General features: G+C 37.5%; 1 protein-coding gene across 6 annotated transcripts in view; it reads left to right on the top strand.

Annotated features, from left to right (window-relative positions):
- SPAG9 (sperm associated antigen 9) overlaps window positions 1-16171 on the top strand; it is a 58499-nt gene that overhangs the window by 23389 nt on the left and 18939 nt on the right. For 4 of the 6 annotated variants that reach the window (XM_053960005.1, XM_053960004.1, XM_053960003.1 and 1 more), the window contains exons 4-9: window positions 2295-2389; window positions 6886-7039; window positions 11076-11286; window positions 11772-11871; window positions 12466-12587; window positions 15668-15725. In XM_053960005.1, coding sequence (XP_053815980.1) covers window positions 2295-2389; window positions 6886-7039; window positions 11076-11286; window positions 11772-11871; window positions 12466-12587; window positions 15668-15725 — 740 coding nt within the window. Of the gene's footprint in view, window positions 1-2294; window positions 2390-2976; window positions 3202-6885; window positions 7040-11075; window positions 11287-11771; window positions 11872-12465; window positions 12588-15667; window positions 15726-16171 lie in introns of those variants that run through there. The other 2 variants (XM_053960008.1, XM_053960007.1) reach the window with 1 other exon arrangement.

Here is a 16171-nt window from a genome sequence, read left to right as displayed (position 1 = left end):
CACATGCACATACAACCTTATGATTCTGTGAATCTTTAGTTGCCATGCAGCACTACACATTTTGTTTTTCATTTTATTTTTTGGTTCCTATAGCTTACATGCATTGTGCTGAAGTATGTGATCTACAGATTTGCTTATTTTATTATCAGCTTCATTTTCAGCTGCAGAACAATATAAACTGAACAGTCCTTTAAATTGATTTGCCCTACAGCCTCTGTGGGTAATAAAAGTGATGAGACATTTCAGTAAACAAAAGAACAGACTGAGAGGAGGGAAGAGAGTAGGTTAAAACCATGTCCTTTGCAAAACATGAAAGTTATGTGGGTTTTACTGACCCTATTCTTTTTTCCTATGTTTTAGCAGCTCCCTGGAGAGGTACTAGACACACTCATCTTCTGTTCACTGGCTGAAAACACAACAGTTGTTCTATTTAAAATTTAACTTTGAGAAACCAATTGGTGTGCTGAAAATGGGAGTGTTTGTAGGCAGGTCAGTAACATCTTCCTGTGATGAGGGAATACATGAACAGGATACAGAATGGTCTAATGTGCCTTTCAAAGTTATACACTCTTGGGGGTCCCCGTCCCTCCCCTCCTCCCCGGAATTCCTAAACTATCTGCATTATAATAAATCTTTGTAAAACTATGCAAAGGAGCAAGTGGAACACCTAGTTCTGGCTGTTTTATGGAAAAAAAAAATGTGGATGGTTGAAGGTGGAGCTTTCAGTCCTTTTCTGCCTTTTGTTTGTCTCTGTGTGTGAGCAAGTATTAAAAACCAGAAAATAAATGGGATGGTCTGGTGAAACATTGCGGTTTTTTGGAGGATAAATGTTGTAAGCTTTTGACAGCAGTCCAAGTATATTATATAATGTTTCTCTGAAAATAGCATGATGTTTTGTTCTGGTCTGAATTACTTTTATTAGTTCAGGTGAATGCTGGAAAAACCAACATCTGTATGTAACCAGCACTTAACATAAGTTACTGATTTGTAGCATATCCATCAGTCAGGATGTCTCAAGCCAGTTTATTTAATCAGAAAAATCTGAAACTAAGAATATTTATTCCTATATAGCTAATGCTGGCAAATGGCATTTGAGGAGAAACTGGAACTAGCTGAGGTTGGTGGTATCTGAAGGTCAAACTTCGATACATCAAACCTGTCTTGAGAGTAACACATAAATGTAGGTTTCCAGGTCCTGCTGATTTCAGTACTCATGTGTGCAGCTGCCTCCAAAAGAAAAGATTATATAAACTGGTTGTACAAATGCCTGGAATATCACTATTCTGAAGTGTTTGTATACCCTTTGTGGAATAGCAGAAGAAATTACAGTTTTAAAGAATAGTTTGGTTTTTTTCTTTTTCCCTAGAGGAAGCCATTAAGATGTGACCTGAATGTGAATGTTGGAAGTGCTAAAAATACCAAATTGTACATAGGCTTCTCAGGCCTTCCCAGTTTTAAGTTCAGAGATGTGTGTCCAAATGAAGCCTTTGGAATGATGCAGTGATACCTGGTCCTTCCCCCCATGCATGTCCTGGATCAGTTAAATGCTGAAAGCAGCATCCTTTGACCATGGGAGTTGGGGCTCATTAAACAAGTAATGTCTGTAGGAATACCATGTTGGCCTGTGCTTGTCTCTTGTGAGAAAGAGAGAGCAAGCAGAACTCATCTTGAGTGCTAAAAATCCAGAGCCACTCTGTCCTTTTAATGAGATGTCAGCCTAGATAATTTAAAACCAAACTTCCCTTGTAGAAAATACAGAAAGCTTAAGTTTATTTGTGTTTTAGAAGAAAAAAGGAGAAGAAGTCATATTTCTGCCTACAGAAATAATCTGATTATTAGCCTGTGGATTCAGAGTCTTTAATATTTGAGGAGCATATTGTCTGACTTTCACAGTACTTTGCAATTAGACCTATAGTGCCTATTATGTATCATGTAAAAAGTGCTAATATCTGCCGGACATAGAGATCTCAGACTCCAAAATGTATTTGAACATGGTAATTCTTTTCCAAACTCATGTTCGAAATATTGCCTGCACTTTCTTTACCCTTAGGATGTTTCCTGTGCATGAATGTACAAGGAAGTTCTCCAATATTTTTAATTTATTACGGACTTCTCTTCTGGTTTGTGGTTTTACACTCTGTATAATTTTTCTTCTTTCTTTATTTCTTTAATGCCTCTAAATGCTTTTACTATTTAGCATTACAGGGGGGAGAATATATTGGTCAAAAACTATGCAGTTGTAGTACAAGTAAATGTTACTAAATATTTCTTGCTGTTTCTGTCCTTTTAAACAGATGATACACAATTATATGGAGCACTTGGAAAGAACCAAACTTCATCAGCTAACAGGGGGTGATCAGCTAGAATCCACAACACACAGTAGAATTAGGTAAGCTATTTATTGCTCTCACCCTGAAATGAGAAAAACAATCAATTCATTTGTGTTTGCAAGACTTTGTTCTTTAATCCTATAACAACAATTCGGCTCAATCAGAAAATTTGATGTATGATTGGAATGCGGTAAGAGGACAGCGTAGAAATCCGTAGAAAGCGGCTTTTGCTGTTGTGCGGCTAAGCATTGAGATATACTTTGTAGATTAATTAAGCTTAAACAATTTGAGCTTTTTGGAGTGTTTGTGTTGGGGCAGGCAGGGAAAATGTCAGTGACTGTCCCAGCATGGCCAGGGTCTGGCTGCGTCTTTGTGTGCTTGCATGGTACCTGCTTGTCCTCAGGGCTTGCAGGGAATAGATTATGCAGATTTGGGACCTTTGGAATCTGTGAACCCTTTGTGGAAGGAGGGAGAAGCACTCTTGGGCTGGCTGCGCTTCTGCACTACTGCATCGATGCTGTGAGGAGCGGCGAGGGGGAGGAGGGAGGTGATGTCATTGCTTTGGAGCTGCTGCGGAAGAGTGGAACGCTGCTGCTGATGGCATTGTTTTTGTGGTGGCGGCTGAATGACAGACTTTGCCTGCAAAGATCCCCCCTTGGCCCCTGCGTAGCCTTCTTGGAGCCAGCATTCCACCATGCCAGCGCAGCGCCATGAATCCGGGCTGCATGCTTCTGTTTGTGTTTGGCTTCGTTGGCGGGGCGGTGGTCATTAACTCGGCCATCCTGGTGTCGCTGTCTGTTCTGCTGCTCGTGCACTTTTCCATTTCCACTGGGGTGCCAGCTCTGACGCAGAACCTCCCAAGGATCCTCAGGTACTCTGACCCACTGAACCCCATCTTCGTGTGCTCTCGCTGCTCCCCTTCTTTCTGTTCAAACAGGGACAAATTAGAGAAGTAAATTATGTATAAATGTCAGGTTTTGTTGTAAATGTGTCTATGTATGGAGATACAATCTATTTTTTTCATTGCCTTATAAGGTCAGTTTATGTATCTCTTTTCTGTGCAAAGCTTTAACATCAGTTTACTATAACCTGCTGCAAAAGCTGCAGTGTTAATGTCAGGGATAAAGCTCACGTTCAGTGTATTGTCAGGTACTTGGCTGATCTTGTGTATACAGTCCGAGGCTTTGTACTATTAAACTGCACCTGTTTTTATAAAAAGGCTTATGTAAGATCAGTTAATTGGTGTTAAAACTACAGTAATTAGTTGATCATGTTATTTTCAAGAAATCTGATTATTGGTTGGTGGAGAAAAAAAAATCCTCCATTATTTAAGCATTTGAGCTCTTAAAGCCTATTCACTACTGTTCAGCCAAATGTTGCCCTCTCCTCTGTTTCAGTACTTGTATGGCAAGTTGCCAGCTGTCTGCTGGCAACTCCCCCCACCCTCAGGTTATGTTCTGTTTGTCCTGTGTGCCTGGAGCAGTAGCACACAGAAATGCTTTAGAATATTGTGGCCAAAAGTAGACTTGGCACGTTTTAATACTTAATTACAGATGGAAGAGTTTTAAAATGCAGCTTTCTGGCCTGAAAACGTGACATGTCTTACTTGTGGTTATAAATTTAATAGTAAATTTTATTTTAAATGGGAAAAATGCTGGAAATTATTGTTCTCTGAACAGCTATGTGACTTTTTCCTCCTTAATACTTGGTGCATGTAGATTTTGTATGGTAGTATGCTTTTAACTTGGGTCTGTGAGCACAGAAGTGTTGTTCCAAAGGTTAAAAGCAATCAATAGATGGAAAAAAAACCCCAGTTTATACCAGTAGCCGATAAAAAACTTGAATGACTATTTCAATATGAAGAAACAAATTTCAAGTGAAACTCTGTAGATTGACCTAGTTAGTAAGGCTATGTTTGTTTAAAAGGGGGGAAACCCCAAACCCAGAACAAATATGTCCCAACTCTAAAACCAAACAAAAACAAACCAGAACATTGTATTCAGTAACTTACAAGTTACTTTTAGGTTTTAAACAAGTCAGATGGTTTGAGAAATAGATTTTTTTTTTAATATATAATGTGCTTTTGCTCCCCTAGAGTATTTAATGGATTTGAGGTGTTTTGGGATGCTGTGTTTTTTCCTGCCCTTCTAATTTGCTATTAGGAATTATATGAATTAGAATTCACTTTCTTAATCTTTATTAATTTAAAAAAGGAGATACAAATATAGGATGAAGGAATGTAATTGTAGAAGATTATTTCTGTTTTTAAACACTAGTCAGATTTTAGAACTGAGCATCTAAAAGTTCCTAAAGATTCCTGCAAATGCTTCAGTGCATCACTTCAGAATATTAGTTTAGGCTTTTAAAGAATGTGTTTCCATTCTGCTCACTGTGGCATTTTCAGCTATTTTTTGGGCACTGTGTGGGGAGAAGAAGTTCTTTGCTTTCTGCTCAACAAGCAGTGAAATAAGTTGAAATTGCTTCAGTCTAACTGCATCATTTCTTTTAATGCAGACACTCACATAATAAGCTTAATTTCCAAAATTAGCCTCTTTTGCAAACTTCATTTACTGTACAGTCTTGCAATGCACCTGACCTCTGTTCTAACACATAAAAATATGCTTATTATAAAGATGTTTTCAAACTAATCTTGAAAAAAAAAAGTGATGCCAGGTGTGAACTGTTTAAACTATACCCATTTAATATTCTCTCTTTTGAGGATTGCAAAGCAGATCAGCTTTGTGGCATGCCCTGCAATACGGAAATGTGCTGGACCCTTTGCCTAAGGCCAGGCCCCTCACAATGCACCTCTGTTCAACAACTGAAAGACAGTTTTTCTTCCTCCTTTTTGTTCCTCCACTTCTTACCCACTGAAATGGTCTCAGCCCCTCTTTTGACATAATCTCAGCTTCGGTGGTCTGTCTTTTGTTCCCTACATACCTGAGAGTTGTGGGAAATCGAAAGCAAAGCAGGACCTGTTACAATAGTGGGAATCCTTGGAATCCACAGTGGGGTTTCTCATTCCAGCAGTTGCAGATGCTGGAACATTATCTGATGTTTTGAATTTTGTAACCCAGACTGATTTTTCTTTACTTACTTTGTTGTGCTAAACTACTTCACAATTAATGACTTAATTTGGAATAATATTTCTGAAAGGCCAGGATAGCTCCAATGTGAGAATTTAGGTGAAAAGGTTTTTGTGACAAGGAGCATCTTTGTACACCTGTACTGGAAAGGTTCATGCCAATTCAAATTGTTTGCTGTAAAATTTACCAAAGGGAGTTTACTGATTAATTAGTAAATAAAATCCCTTCTTCACTAACCTTTCTTCAAAGTAAATAAACAAAATTTAAAATACGTCCAAAACCGCTTAACTTTTGCTTTTCAGCACTGCTTGCCATATATTTGCTTGTATTTTATATGCAGATACTAATTCTGCCTAGATTATGTTTAATTTGTGGAGGACCTTGTGAAAGAAAGCACGTGTGGTTGTGTCTTGGCTTTTTATAATGCTAAAATTTGAAAACTCTGCCATCACTTGTGCACACTTTTATCTTCTCTGTCTACTATACTTAAAGCTGTGCTAGTTGATTATAGTAATTTTTTACTGCATTACATTATTCTGCCTGAACAAACACTTTGCTTATCTCAGTTCTAGGCCTGGCTGGTGTTTTTCCTTTTCAGGGCTGGCCACAGCATCCTATGAATGGCATTGCACACAATGGTTTTGTCTCTTGCTAGCAGGAAGAATAAATCCTTTTGTTCACTGAGCACACTACTGACTGGGGATTTTTTGTTTCTTTTGAGGGTTACTACGTAAACCTTTAGAATTTCCAAATGCTATTTGCCATAGGGAAGTAGAAAGAGTGAAGAAGTGAAAATTTGGGATGAAATAATTTGCTTTGCTGGCACAAGCTTTTGTTCAGCTTTAGGGGGAAGTAGAGTGTTGAACTGATCTTGGGTAAAACTACACAATTTTTAGCTGAGCCAGTTGTCACACTGGTAATTCCCTGACCCAGTTCTTTTCTCTTACAGAAATCCATTTCTATGATCTTCAGGAATAAAATACCCAATGATTTGAGAAGATTTGCATGAGGCTTACTGTTTACAGTTTTGCAAATGCTTCAGTTGATGATTTAGCTGTTTGCTGTTGTAGAAATTATGTGGTTATATCTTGGAGGAAAAGGTGCAAAACAGTATTTTTAATAGTGGCTGCTGAAAACTATTTTCAATCTGAAGTAGGGAAACACTTTTGTCTTATACTTCTATTGATCAGGTGTTTCATTTCTATAAACTTTTGTTTGCTACAGATTAGCTGTAGTGTAAATCAATAACTGCTATTTAAAGCCATGGAATTGACTTGGCAATTGTGAAATGAGGAATTATTGGGTGTTGTGGCACAGTCTGAGTGTGCTGCACTGCGCATTTAATGGGGCAGTATCTGGATGTTTGAACCTGGAATTTCACCACTTCCCTGATGATTTCAGAGGTCTTCAGGAAAATAAACTGTGGGACATTTGAGATGGCTGATGAACCCTGCATGTCTTTACAACAGGAAGGAGCGTCCAGTATCCCTGGGCATCTTCCCATTACCTGCAGGAGATGCTCTCCTCACGCCTGAGGCTCAGAGGGAGGTGGCAGAAACACCTGCGGCAGGGCACTGGAAATTCCATGAGCTGAGCCAGCCACGGTCCCACACCAGCCTCAAGGTGAGTGAGCCTGGCTGCCTTGTGTGGCAGGAAAAACTCCCATAACACATGGTAAATCTTTGGGAGGATGGAAAAAACCAAAAAGTCACCAAATTGAAAGAGGGGATGTAGACCCCTAAGACATATCTGTATATGCCAAATGCATTGCTTACTCCAGTGAACTTTGAGGGAACTTTTCTTAGTACAAGAAACAAAGTTTTGGAGGCATTTTCCAAATGAGTGATAATACAGATTAGTTCTCCTCTTATTTGCAGTAGTGGGTCTTTTCTTTCTGACTAAGGACCCTTTCCAAAGGTTCCAACTTGGTTTTTCTACACTAAATATGTTACTAGGTAGTGGGGAACAGTCTAATTAGCTTTATTAATGCTGCTTTAGAAGGAAAGTTTTGGTTACTACATAGGCAGTGCTCTTCATGCAGCCTCTGCTTGCTACCAGATGTATGGTGCAGATAGACCACAGAGCTGAGAATGACCTAACTTTCCTAAATTAGTCTGTGAGCGTGATTTCCCTTACTTGTAGCTTGGCTATAATTCCTGCAATTGTTCTACATTCCAACTGTGAGAGGGTGGAATAAAACAATCTGCAGGAATGGAGGAATGGGGGAGTGGTGTTGGAGTGTGATGAGTCTGGCAGTCTAGGGTGCACTCACAGCACAGCAGGAGGAGGATCTGCCGGGTAAAGAACTCCAGAATATGTAAATCCTCCCAGTATATATTTCTTTATGAGTTTTTTTGGAATGTACTGTTATTTCTGGAAAAGCATATAGCTGAGAGGAGTTTCCTCTTAAGTGAACTTAATACCTGCCTAGCATGGGAATATTAACTGATCAGAACTACAAAAACAATTTGGAGGTAATTGGAATCCATTTATTTAAAATGGAGGTCATAAGGAGATAATGGAGGAGTAAGTAGTGGTTAATTATAGGGATATCAAAGTAACAGTGTGAGTTTGCTTCTAAAACTTTTTCACTTAAAAAGAATGCTAGTCAGGAGATTGGATCTTGAATATGTCCAATTTCCTTTGTCTTATGCAGTTAACATTAGTGAATTGGCAGATTTTAGGAAAGCTGACTGAAATATAGCTTACATACAATAAATACAAGTTATGACTAAGAGTAGCTGGAGATGAGATAGAAAGGGAAGCTTCTGATTCCACCTTTCCCCTCAGAAAATTGGCTAATCCATATTGTCAAAATAGGCTTATTGGTATAATTCTTCTAAAAATAATGCATTGCTAAAATGAGAATTCACTAAATAGCACAAACTGTAGTTATTCAAATCTGTTTATTCAGAATAAGTTCCTTGAGTCCAAAGCAACATCTTTACTTTGTAGCTATGAATGTAAAGTACTTCTGAATTGAACCTGTTGAATAACATGATATACTGAAGTCAAAACCAGCATTTGAAACTTTTTTCTCTTAATACTTTTCTTCTGAATATTTTTAACATCCAGTACAAGGCACAAACAAGATTCTGCTGCTTTCTAGCATCTATTTTCTATTCATGCCTGAACCTTTCCTTAACGGTCAGAGTTTCCTCCAAAAGTATCACAAAGAGGGAGTGGCAGAGATGAAAAAATCTGTTATTCTGCAGCTTGTCCAATAGTGAGATTGCCGGATATTGCTGTAAGATGTCACACAGTAATGTACCAGTCATTCTTTTCTACTTATTCCAGCACAGCATTGCAGATGAGTTACTCCTTCAGATTTAATTATTTTTAAACTATTTTTTCTTTTTTTTTTCCAGGAGAAGTCTTTTTGACAGCATGATGAAAAAAGTCAATTTTGCTAAGTCAGCACAGCACTGAATTTCAAATGTTTAGTCTTTGAGATATTCCAATTAATTCAGTGTCATTTAATGAAATTGTTTTTGCTTTTCTTTAGTTCTAGAACAGACATTTGTAATAGTTTAATCTGTGTGGTTTCCAAGAGTAAGCTAAAAAAATACCATAGATAATAAAGTCAGAAATATAAAACATATGGGGTGATTTGAAATTTCCTTAGGGAAAGGACCAATCAATTCCTTGTTTTTTCTTGTGCTATCAAGCTATTTTCCTTGAGCTTTGTGTGTGAAATTCAGTGATCGGTTTGTGCTGCATCAGTTAGTGGATGGTCTTGGAATACAAAGATGTAGAAATGTTTAAACAGAGCCAGCAGCTTTGCTGAGGTTTTATTCCTCATTTGTGTGAGCTCTGGTTGCCCTTGGTAAGGGGCACCACTTCCTCCCTTCTGTATCTGCTCGCTCAAGTATGACCCATTAGCCAATGCCTCAACTTCACCCATTCATAAGGCAACTGGGTAAATTGTAGAGTGTTGTTTTCTTTTCTTTCATTCCTTTAGAGGTGTCTGTATTTCTGAATACTTTTGACAGAAAACCAAATAGTAATAATTGGTTATTCTGCAATTTACTATAAAACAATGAGAACTGTCAGTAATTGATAGGCAGTTAGTGCTATATTTTTGTTTCTAGGGCTTGCAAATTCAATGTGGAGGTGTTACTATAGGATGCAAGCTTTACATTTATGCTGATATACATAAATGTGTGCTTTCCTCCCTGCCCCCACACAAAAAATTTGCCTTAGTAAGTTCCAAAAGGAGAAATCTGTAAGTTGCAGTTCATAGTAATCTTATGCTAAGTACAAGTGAGACAGTGTACATCTCAATGCAGGATTTTTTAAAATAACCTTAAAATTCAGTTTTATTTCTTCCTCAAAAAGGCATGCAGTGAATTTGTGCTTTGCAAAATCTAAACCTGTTTTGTTCTTGACAAGTTTAGTCACATTCTCTTTAAAAAATGTCATAGACTTGTCCAGGAACCTTGGTTTCACCTCTGATTCCCAAACAAACTCTACAAGAACTTTTTATCAAAAGTTACCATCCTGCCTCCATTTTGCACACAGCAGCCTCAAGTTTCATCTTTATTTTCCCCAACAAGATTCCTCTAATGGTGTGTGTTAGAAACTATTGGCCTAAACAGGCAGGCTTGTTTTCCTCTCTGCAGTGAGCTGTTGTTCACTGTCATGTGCTGCTTAAGTCATAGATCAGACATCTGATGTGGGTCTGGGCATGAATGGGCAGTAAAATATGAATGAAGGAGATGAGAGAAGAGCCGAAAAAGGGCTGTTGGTATATTCAGGTAGTGCCTCTGGTTGTGTCACACACAATCCACTCTGCCCTCCCACACAGTGCTTGGTGCAGCTCTGTCTGAGTGATGATCCCAATCTGGAGTCCAGCAGCTGGATTAGGTCCATAATTAATGTCATACTTATGGGCCTTGACACTGTGTCACTGTGAATTGTTGTCAGGAGTCAGTTTTTAAGGAGGAACTGTTTAGTGATGTTCCTTGGTTGATCTGAAATCTAACTGGACAAGTAGTTATTGCAGTTCCATGTACCCTTCCCAGTGTCAGCCAGCGCTCACAGTTCAGACTGGAAAGCACATAAAACCTGAGTGAAGTGCTTGCAAATATGGATATGTTCACGGCCAGGTTGGACAGGGCTTGGAGCAACCTGGTCTAGTGGAAAGTGTCCCTGCCCACAGCAGGGTGTTGGAACAAAATTATCTTTAAGGTCCCTCCCAACCCAAACCATTCTGTGATTATGATTCAATGAATTACTCACTTTTATATCAGTTAAATCCATGTTTACATCTGTTCTTCAGTAGCTGCTTTTTAAGGTACCATGTATATTCTGAACCATTAATTTTATAACAGCTTTAGGAGGATTAGGCAGTTCATTGTGCAGCTAGAAGGACTCTTAGAATGAGAATGCTACATGTTTTCTGGAAGCCTTCACAGAGAAGTAGTGACTAAAATGATCAGCTGAGATCAAACATTGCTGTTAAAAATAAAGGCATTTTTAAACCATAGGCTAACAATGACTGTACTGGCTTAAAATATTATTTTTATTCCTTTGTCTTTGCATTTGCATAATTTTCAGTAAAATACAGTGATTTTATTGTCTGTTCCTTAGTTTATATGCCCCAACTCTTCTAATAACACTTTGTATTCATTTTTTACTGGTAATGGTGCATTTCTAGGATGAGCTCTCTGATGTTAGCCAAGCAGGCTCCAAATGTACTACACCAGCATCCACAGCTGCTTCAGATGTTCCTGTGCTGCCTGCTGAAACCCCTCAAAAGGAAAATGTTGAAGGGCATGCAAAGGACACAGAGATGTCGAATGAGAAACTGGATGTAAACACAAATATTGAAGTACAGGTAGCTCAAGAGACAAGAAATGTGTGCACCGGTGAGCTGCTTTAACTTCTTCATGTAGGATTACTATGGACCTCATATTTGATCACTTATTAATTATCTTTTATTGTGCCACAAATGAGAATGGGGCTTTTACTCAGTATTTTAAGGTGTACAGAATATTGGTCAGAGATAAGTCTGGTTTATTGGTGACTTTAGTCTTTTTTGCTTAAGAATCAGAATTATTTATGACATTTCTTTGGCAGTAGAAAAGGCACAAAGGGTCATGAAGTGTTGGACATCTTGGTTTCAATTGCAGAAGTAGTAGGAAATAAGTGCTGTTGGATGACTTGTGTTAAATTCAGGAGAGACCTAGAAATTTCAATGTCTGCACTAGAGTATCAAAATCTGCGGGTCTTTTCATTTAATTACTTTGATAAGTCTTTGAACAGAAGTTGGTGATTGATTAAGAACTCCTACATGTAGTTAATATGCCATGATGATTTTGTTTATGGGCATGTACCACTTGCTTTGCCCCAGGGGAAAATGAAAATGAAGAAAAATCTGAAGTTCAGGCAATTATCGAGTCAACTCCAGAGTTGGATATGGATAAAGATCTCAGTGGATATAAGGGTTCCAGGTAAGTTGTATCTTGTGATTTGAAGAAGAAGACAAATTTTAGAAGGCTATTTAAATTAAATAAATATATATGAGAATTAAATGCTGTGTATGGGAATTTTCCTTTTCTTGTCTTTGTTTAATTCTTGTGATGGGAAGAATAAAATTACCCTGTATGGTGAATCTTAAGGGCGTAAGAAGAGCTTTGTGTGAAAGGAGCCCCTTCTCTGACCAGAGGAATATTTTGACCTCCTACTATTCAGTTCTCTTGCGTTCTTGTTAACATTAAATGACTTCTAGTTTAGCTGGGCTGTCTATTCTTCAGGCATTAGGGCTAAGTCGTGACACAACTGAATTTCTATAGGCGAAAACTTGATGTGCTTTAATTTATTACAATCCTGTCCAGCTCAGTATCAGCAACTGCTTTAAGTTTGGGATCTTGATGGCAAAGAAGTATTTGAAAATAGAATCTAGAACTTGTAAGCCAACTGAAAGCTTGTTGGGTTTGTTTGAGGGAACAAATGAACTACGAGACAAAAAATAGAGAGAAAGCTTTTCTTCATTGTGGGAGTGTTATCTCCCTGCTTTTTCATGTCTTGTTTAATTCTCTGCCCAGCACTCCCACCAAAGGCATCAAGAACAAAGCATTTGACCGTAACACAGAGTCACTCTTTGAAGAGCTGTCATCTGCTGGTTCTGGCCTAATTGGAGATGTGGATGAAGGGGCAGATTTACTGGGTAAGAAAGATGCTGTATACAGAAATTTTCCTTTTTAGGAAGTGCTTAATTAGTCTTGCTGGATTTGTTGTTAGGCTTCATTTGCATTAAAATTGTTTGAGTAGCATCCTAAGGTAGTCATTGGAATGCAAAACCAGAAGTGTTTGTTCTTTATCTCTGTATAACAGTCTTAATCTTTTGGGGCACTTCCTACACTATTCTCTATTTCTCCCTGTATGTTCTCTTACATAAGGATTTTTTTCTCAAGGAAGGATTTTTGTCTTGAACTAGTTTTAGATAGTTTTATTCAGGTTGTGCCTGATCTGTAGTGGCCTGGCTTTATCACCTCCTTAGGGATTTTATCTTGAAAGAGAATTACAGCAAATGAAATGGTGGTAATTTGAGAATCAAACTGTTAATTGATAGGGGAGGGGAAACCCACATTTCTCCTTCCCCTAAGCAGCTTGCTATTGCTTCTATGCTGACTGAAATAAACTTGAGTTTTGAGTTGACCAAAATCAAAAAGGTCGGTCATCAGAATAATAATCTTTTTATAAACAATATAGCAGGGTATTTTTAACTATGTAATTGTTCAGGCCTCATTTTGAAGTAATGAAAGCTGGTACTATGGAATGTATAAAATGCAGATGCTATCTCAGGTGCTTTTGAAATGAGTTGTGTGCAGAAAATCAGCAGCTTGTTTGCTTCTGTCCTCTGACCCGGCAAAAATACAGATTGTTAGGGCTGTTAAAACTCCTGTGTGCAGTCTGGATTCTGGTTGTTCAGTGTTCCTCCAGAAACTTACTTTATATCAAACAAGTGACATTTCTGCAGGTATTACTCACTAGGAGTAACGGCCTCTTTCCAGTCTGAGATGGTTTTTCTTTGTTGTCACTCTGAGCAGTGAGGCTTTCCACATCCTTACTGCTATACACTCCATCTAAAACTCTTGGCTGTCATTCCATTCTCAGAGGGACAACTAATCACACATTCTGCATGCAAAAATATAGATACTGGAGAAGTATTAACATGGAGCAACATCCATCCCTTAGCTGTGATAAATTGATTAAAGAAATCAAACTATTGTCAGGATGTCCTGATTCTAATGCTTTGTTTTTTATGGGCAAAAAATAATACACTTTTTAGTATAACTTATTTAAGGTTGTCAGTGAGTTTATTACCATTTTCTCTAAATCTATTGCTGGAAACACCAGTGTGTGCACACTAAGCCTGGGGTTACACCTGCATTTGTTATGCAGAATGTGTTGGTCTGAAAATTTTATTTTAGAATCATCATTTTGCTTTAAGAACAACTGTAGTCCAAAACCTGAAAAGCCACACCTACATCCAGAATAGTCTGTGTGTTTGAAGCATTTGGACCTGTTCTAAGTAAGCATTAAACTTCAGTATGGAGTTGTTTAAAAATAGTTAATTGGGATTCTCTAATCTGTTTTCTCTTGGGCTGCATACCCAGGGGAATATTCTGGTGTGTATGCTTCTTTTTTCAAAAAATCTTTGAAATCTGTTGCTTCTCCAGTTAGGCATTCTTGGCTGCTGCTCTCATACAATACATTCTCTGCATTTTTTCCCCGCTTGGTAACTTTTTTTTGCCATTGCACTCTGGCTTTCTAGTTTTTGTTCTTGCATTATAAAAGATCCTGAAATCTGTTGGACATGATCCTACATACGTTTATTTGTGAATATTGAAAATGTTTAAAAAGCAATAGCAACTTGAATAAAATCTCTTGATGGCTGTAGTATAGGGAATTTCTCCAGACATTGATAAATTAACCATGGCTGATCTAATTTACTTCAGTAAATGTCATTTACTTTTAATCCAAAACCCAGAGAGGGAAATATCAAAAGAGGGAACTTTGACTTGCATGTCTGTTTATAGATACCTTTTCTTCTTTGTTATCCAAATATCTTTAAAGTCTTCTGCTGCCAAAGTTGCTTAGAGGATTGTGTTCCTAAAGTATTTTAAAAGCCCTCCACCATTAAGATACCTTTTTTATTCATTATGTTAATCTGGAATTAACATAATTTCTGCTGTTATCTGTGTCATAATTATTTTGCTGTGCAAGGTGCAAAATAATTATTCTCTCCTGAAATTGCCTTTTTTAAATTTCTGAAAATTATATTAGGTATGCAAAAAATAGGGTGAGAAATTAATTTCCAGAAATTTAAGTAACACTGATGTAGTTACTTGAAAAGTTATGTTCAGTTTTCTCCATAAGAGCATATTAATTGGAAACTTCTGAATGGCTTAGAATTTCTTCCAAGGACTGTGCTTCTAACTTATTTCATAGAAAATGAGAGACTTTTATAAAGTTACTGATTCTTATAAGAGGTTTAACCAATGGAAATGGTTGTGACAAACTTACATTCTTCAACATCAGTCTTCTGTATAAATCCTGCTTCTAATCACATCACATCCCACTTCAGCTTTTTGGTGGTGGCTTTGTTTTAATTCACTCTTACTTCCTATGTCTTAATTTTTTATTTCTCCTCGCTCATACTCCACCTCACATGAAATGTTTCTTGTTCTTGTTTGTGCTCTACATGGAATGCATGGGCTTTAAAGACCATAATTTCTTTGGTAAGGTATCATTTGCTCTGGGGAAATCTGCAGGGCTTTCACAATCTGAACTTTATTCAGCATGTCTTGTGTCTATAACTAATACACTTTGGCATATAACAATCTGTTTATAAAAGATCAAAAAGCATTAATGATAATGATGTAAAAGATAGTTGAGCATTTTAAACGGAACATTTTGTGCTCTAATATTTCTGCAACATATGCTGTGTTTGGTTTTTGACTTAGTACTGTAACATCATCTAAATATACAGAGTAGCAGCACTGGCCTGTGCTTAGTTAGGGATGTCTTTGGGCTTTTTTAACTGAAGTCAGGCTGGGAGAAGGTGGGAGGGAAAGCTAATTGTAGAAGGTAGGTTGGACATGAAACTTCAGATAGCTCACAGTTCTTCTAACAAGTTTGTCATACATAAAATTCATTTGACTTTAGACAATGGCAAAACATAAGTTTTGTAAAAACATCCATTTTATTTGCTAATTTCATGTGTTTGTTTCCTTTGGAAAGGAATGGGGCGTGAGGTTGAAAACCTTATTTTGGAAAACACTCAGCTGCTGGAGACAAAGTAAGTGAGAATGTTTATGTAAAAAATACTGACTTCCTGTTATTCCATTATATCTTCAATATCCTGATATAGTATTGAAACTATACAAATGTGCTTTCAGTTCTAAGAGTAATGAGGGTGTGATTATTTTGAATTTGTAGGTGTATTTCTCTGAGTTGGTCTTCTTCTAGAAATTAAGTACCTAATAAGAAAAGTCTGCTTTTATCCTTGTAAGACTCCAAAAAATGCAGTGCTGTGTCCTGAGGAAATCAACTCCATGTCAGAAACACAACTTTAAGTGCAGAGGCAAATCCACTGGAGCACTGTTGAGGGATTTATTCAAAGCAAACTGATTTATCAGTACTTTTTTCTAATAGAGAGAACGTGAATATGTTTGAATGTTAGAGATTTGGGGGTAGGTGGTTTGACCTCTAAGAAAACGGTATCTTTTTACAGCAGCTCTGTGT

The sequence above is a fragment of the Vidua chalybeata genome, chromosome 19, assembly GCF_026979565.1.
Source record: "Vidua chalybeata isolate OUT-0048 chromosome 19, bVidCha1 merged haplotype, whole genome shotgun sequence".
In the NCBI taxonomy this organism is placed as follows: domain Eukaryota; kingdom Metazoa; phylum Chordata; class Aves; order Passeriformes; family Viduidae; genus Vidua; species Vidua chalybeata.
Note: the sequence above shows the minus strand (reverse complement) of the source record. Positions and strands in the feature narration are given on the sequence as shown.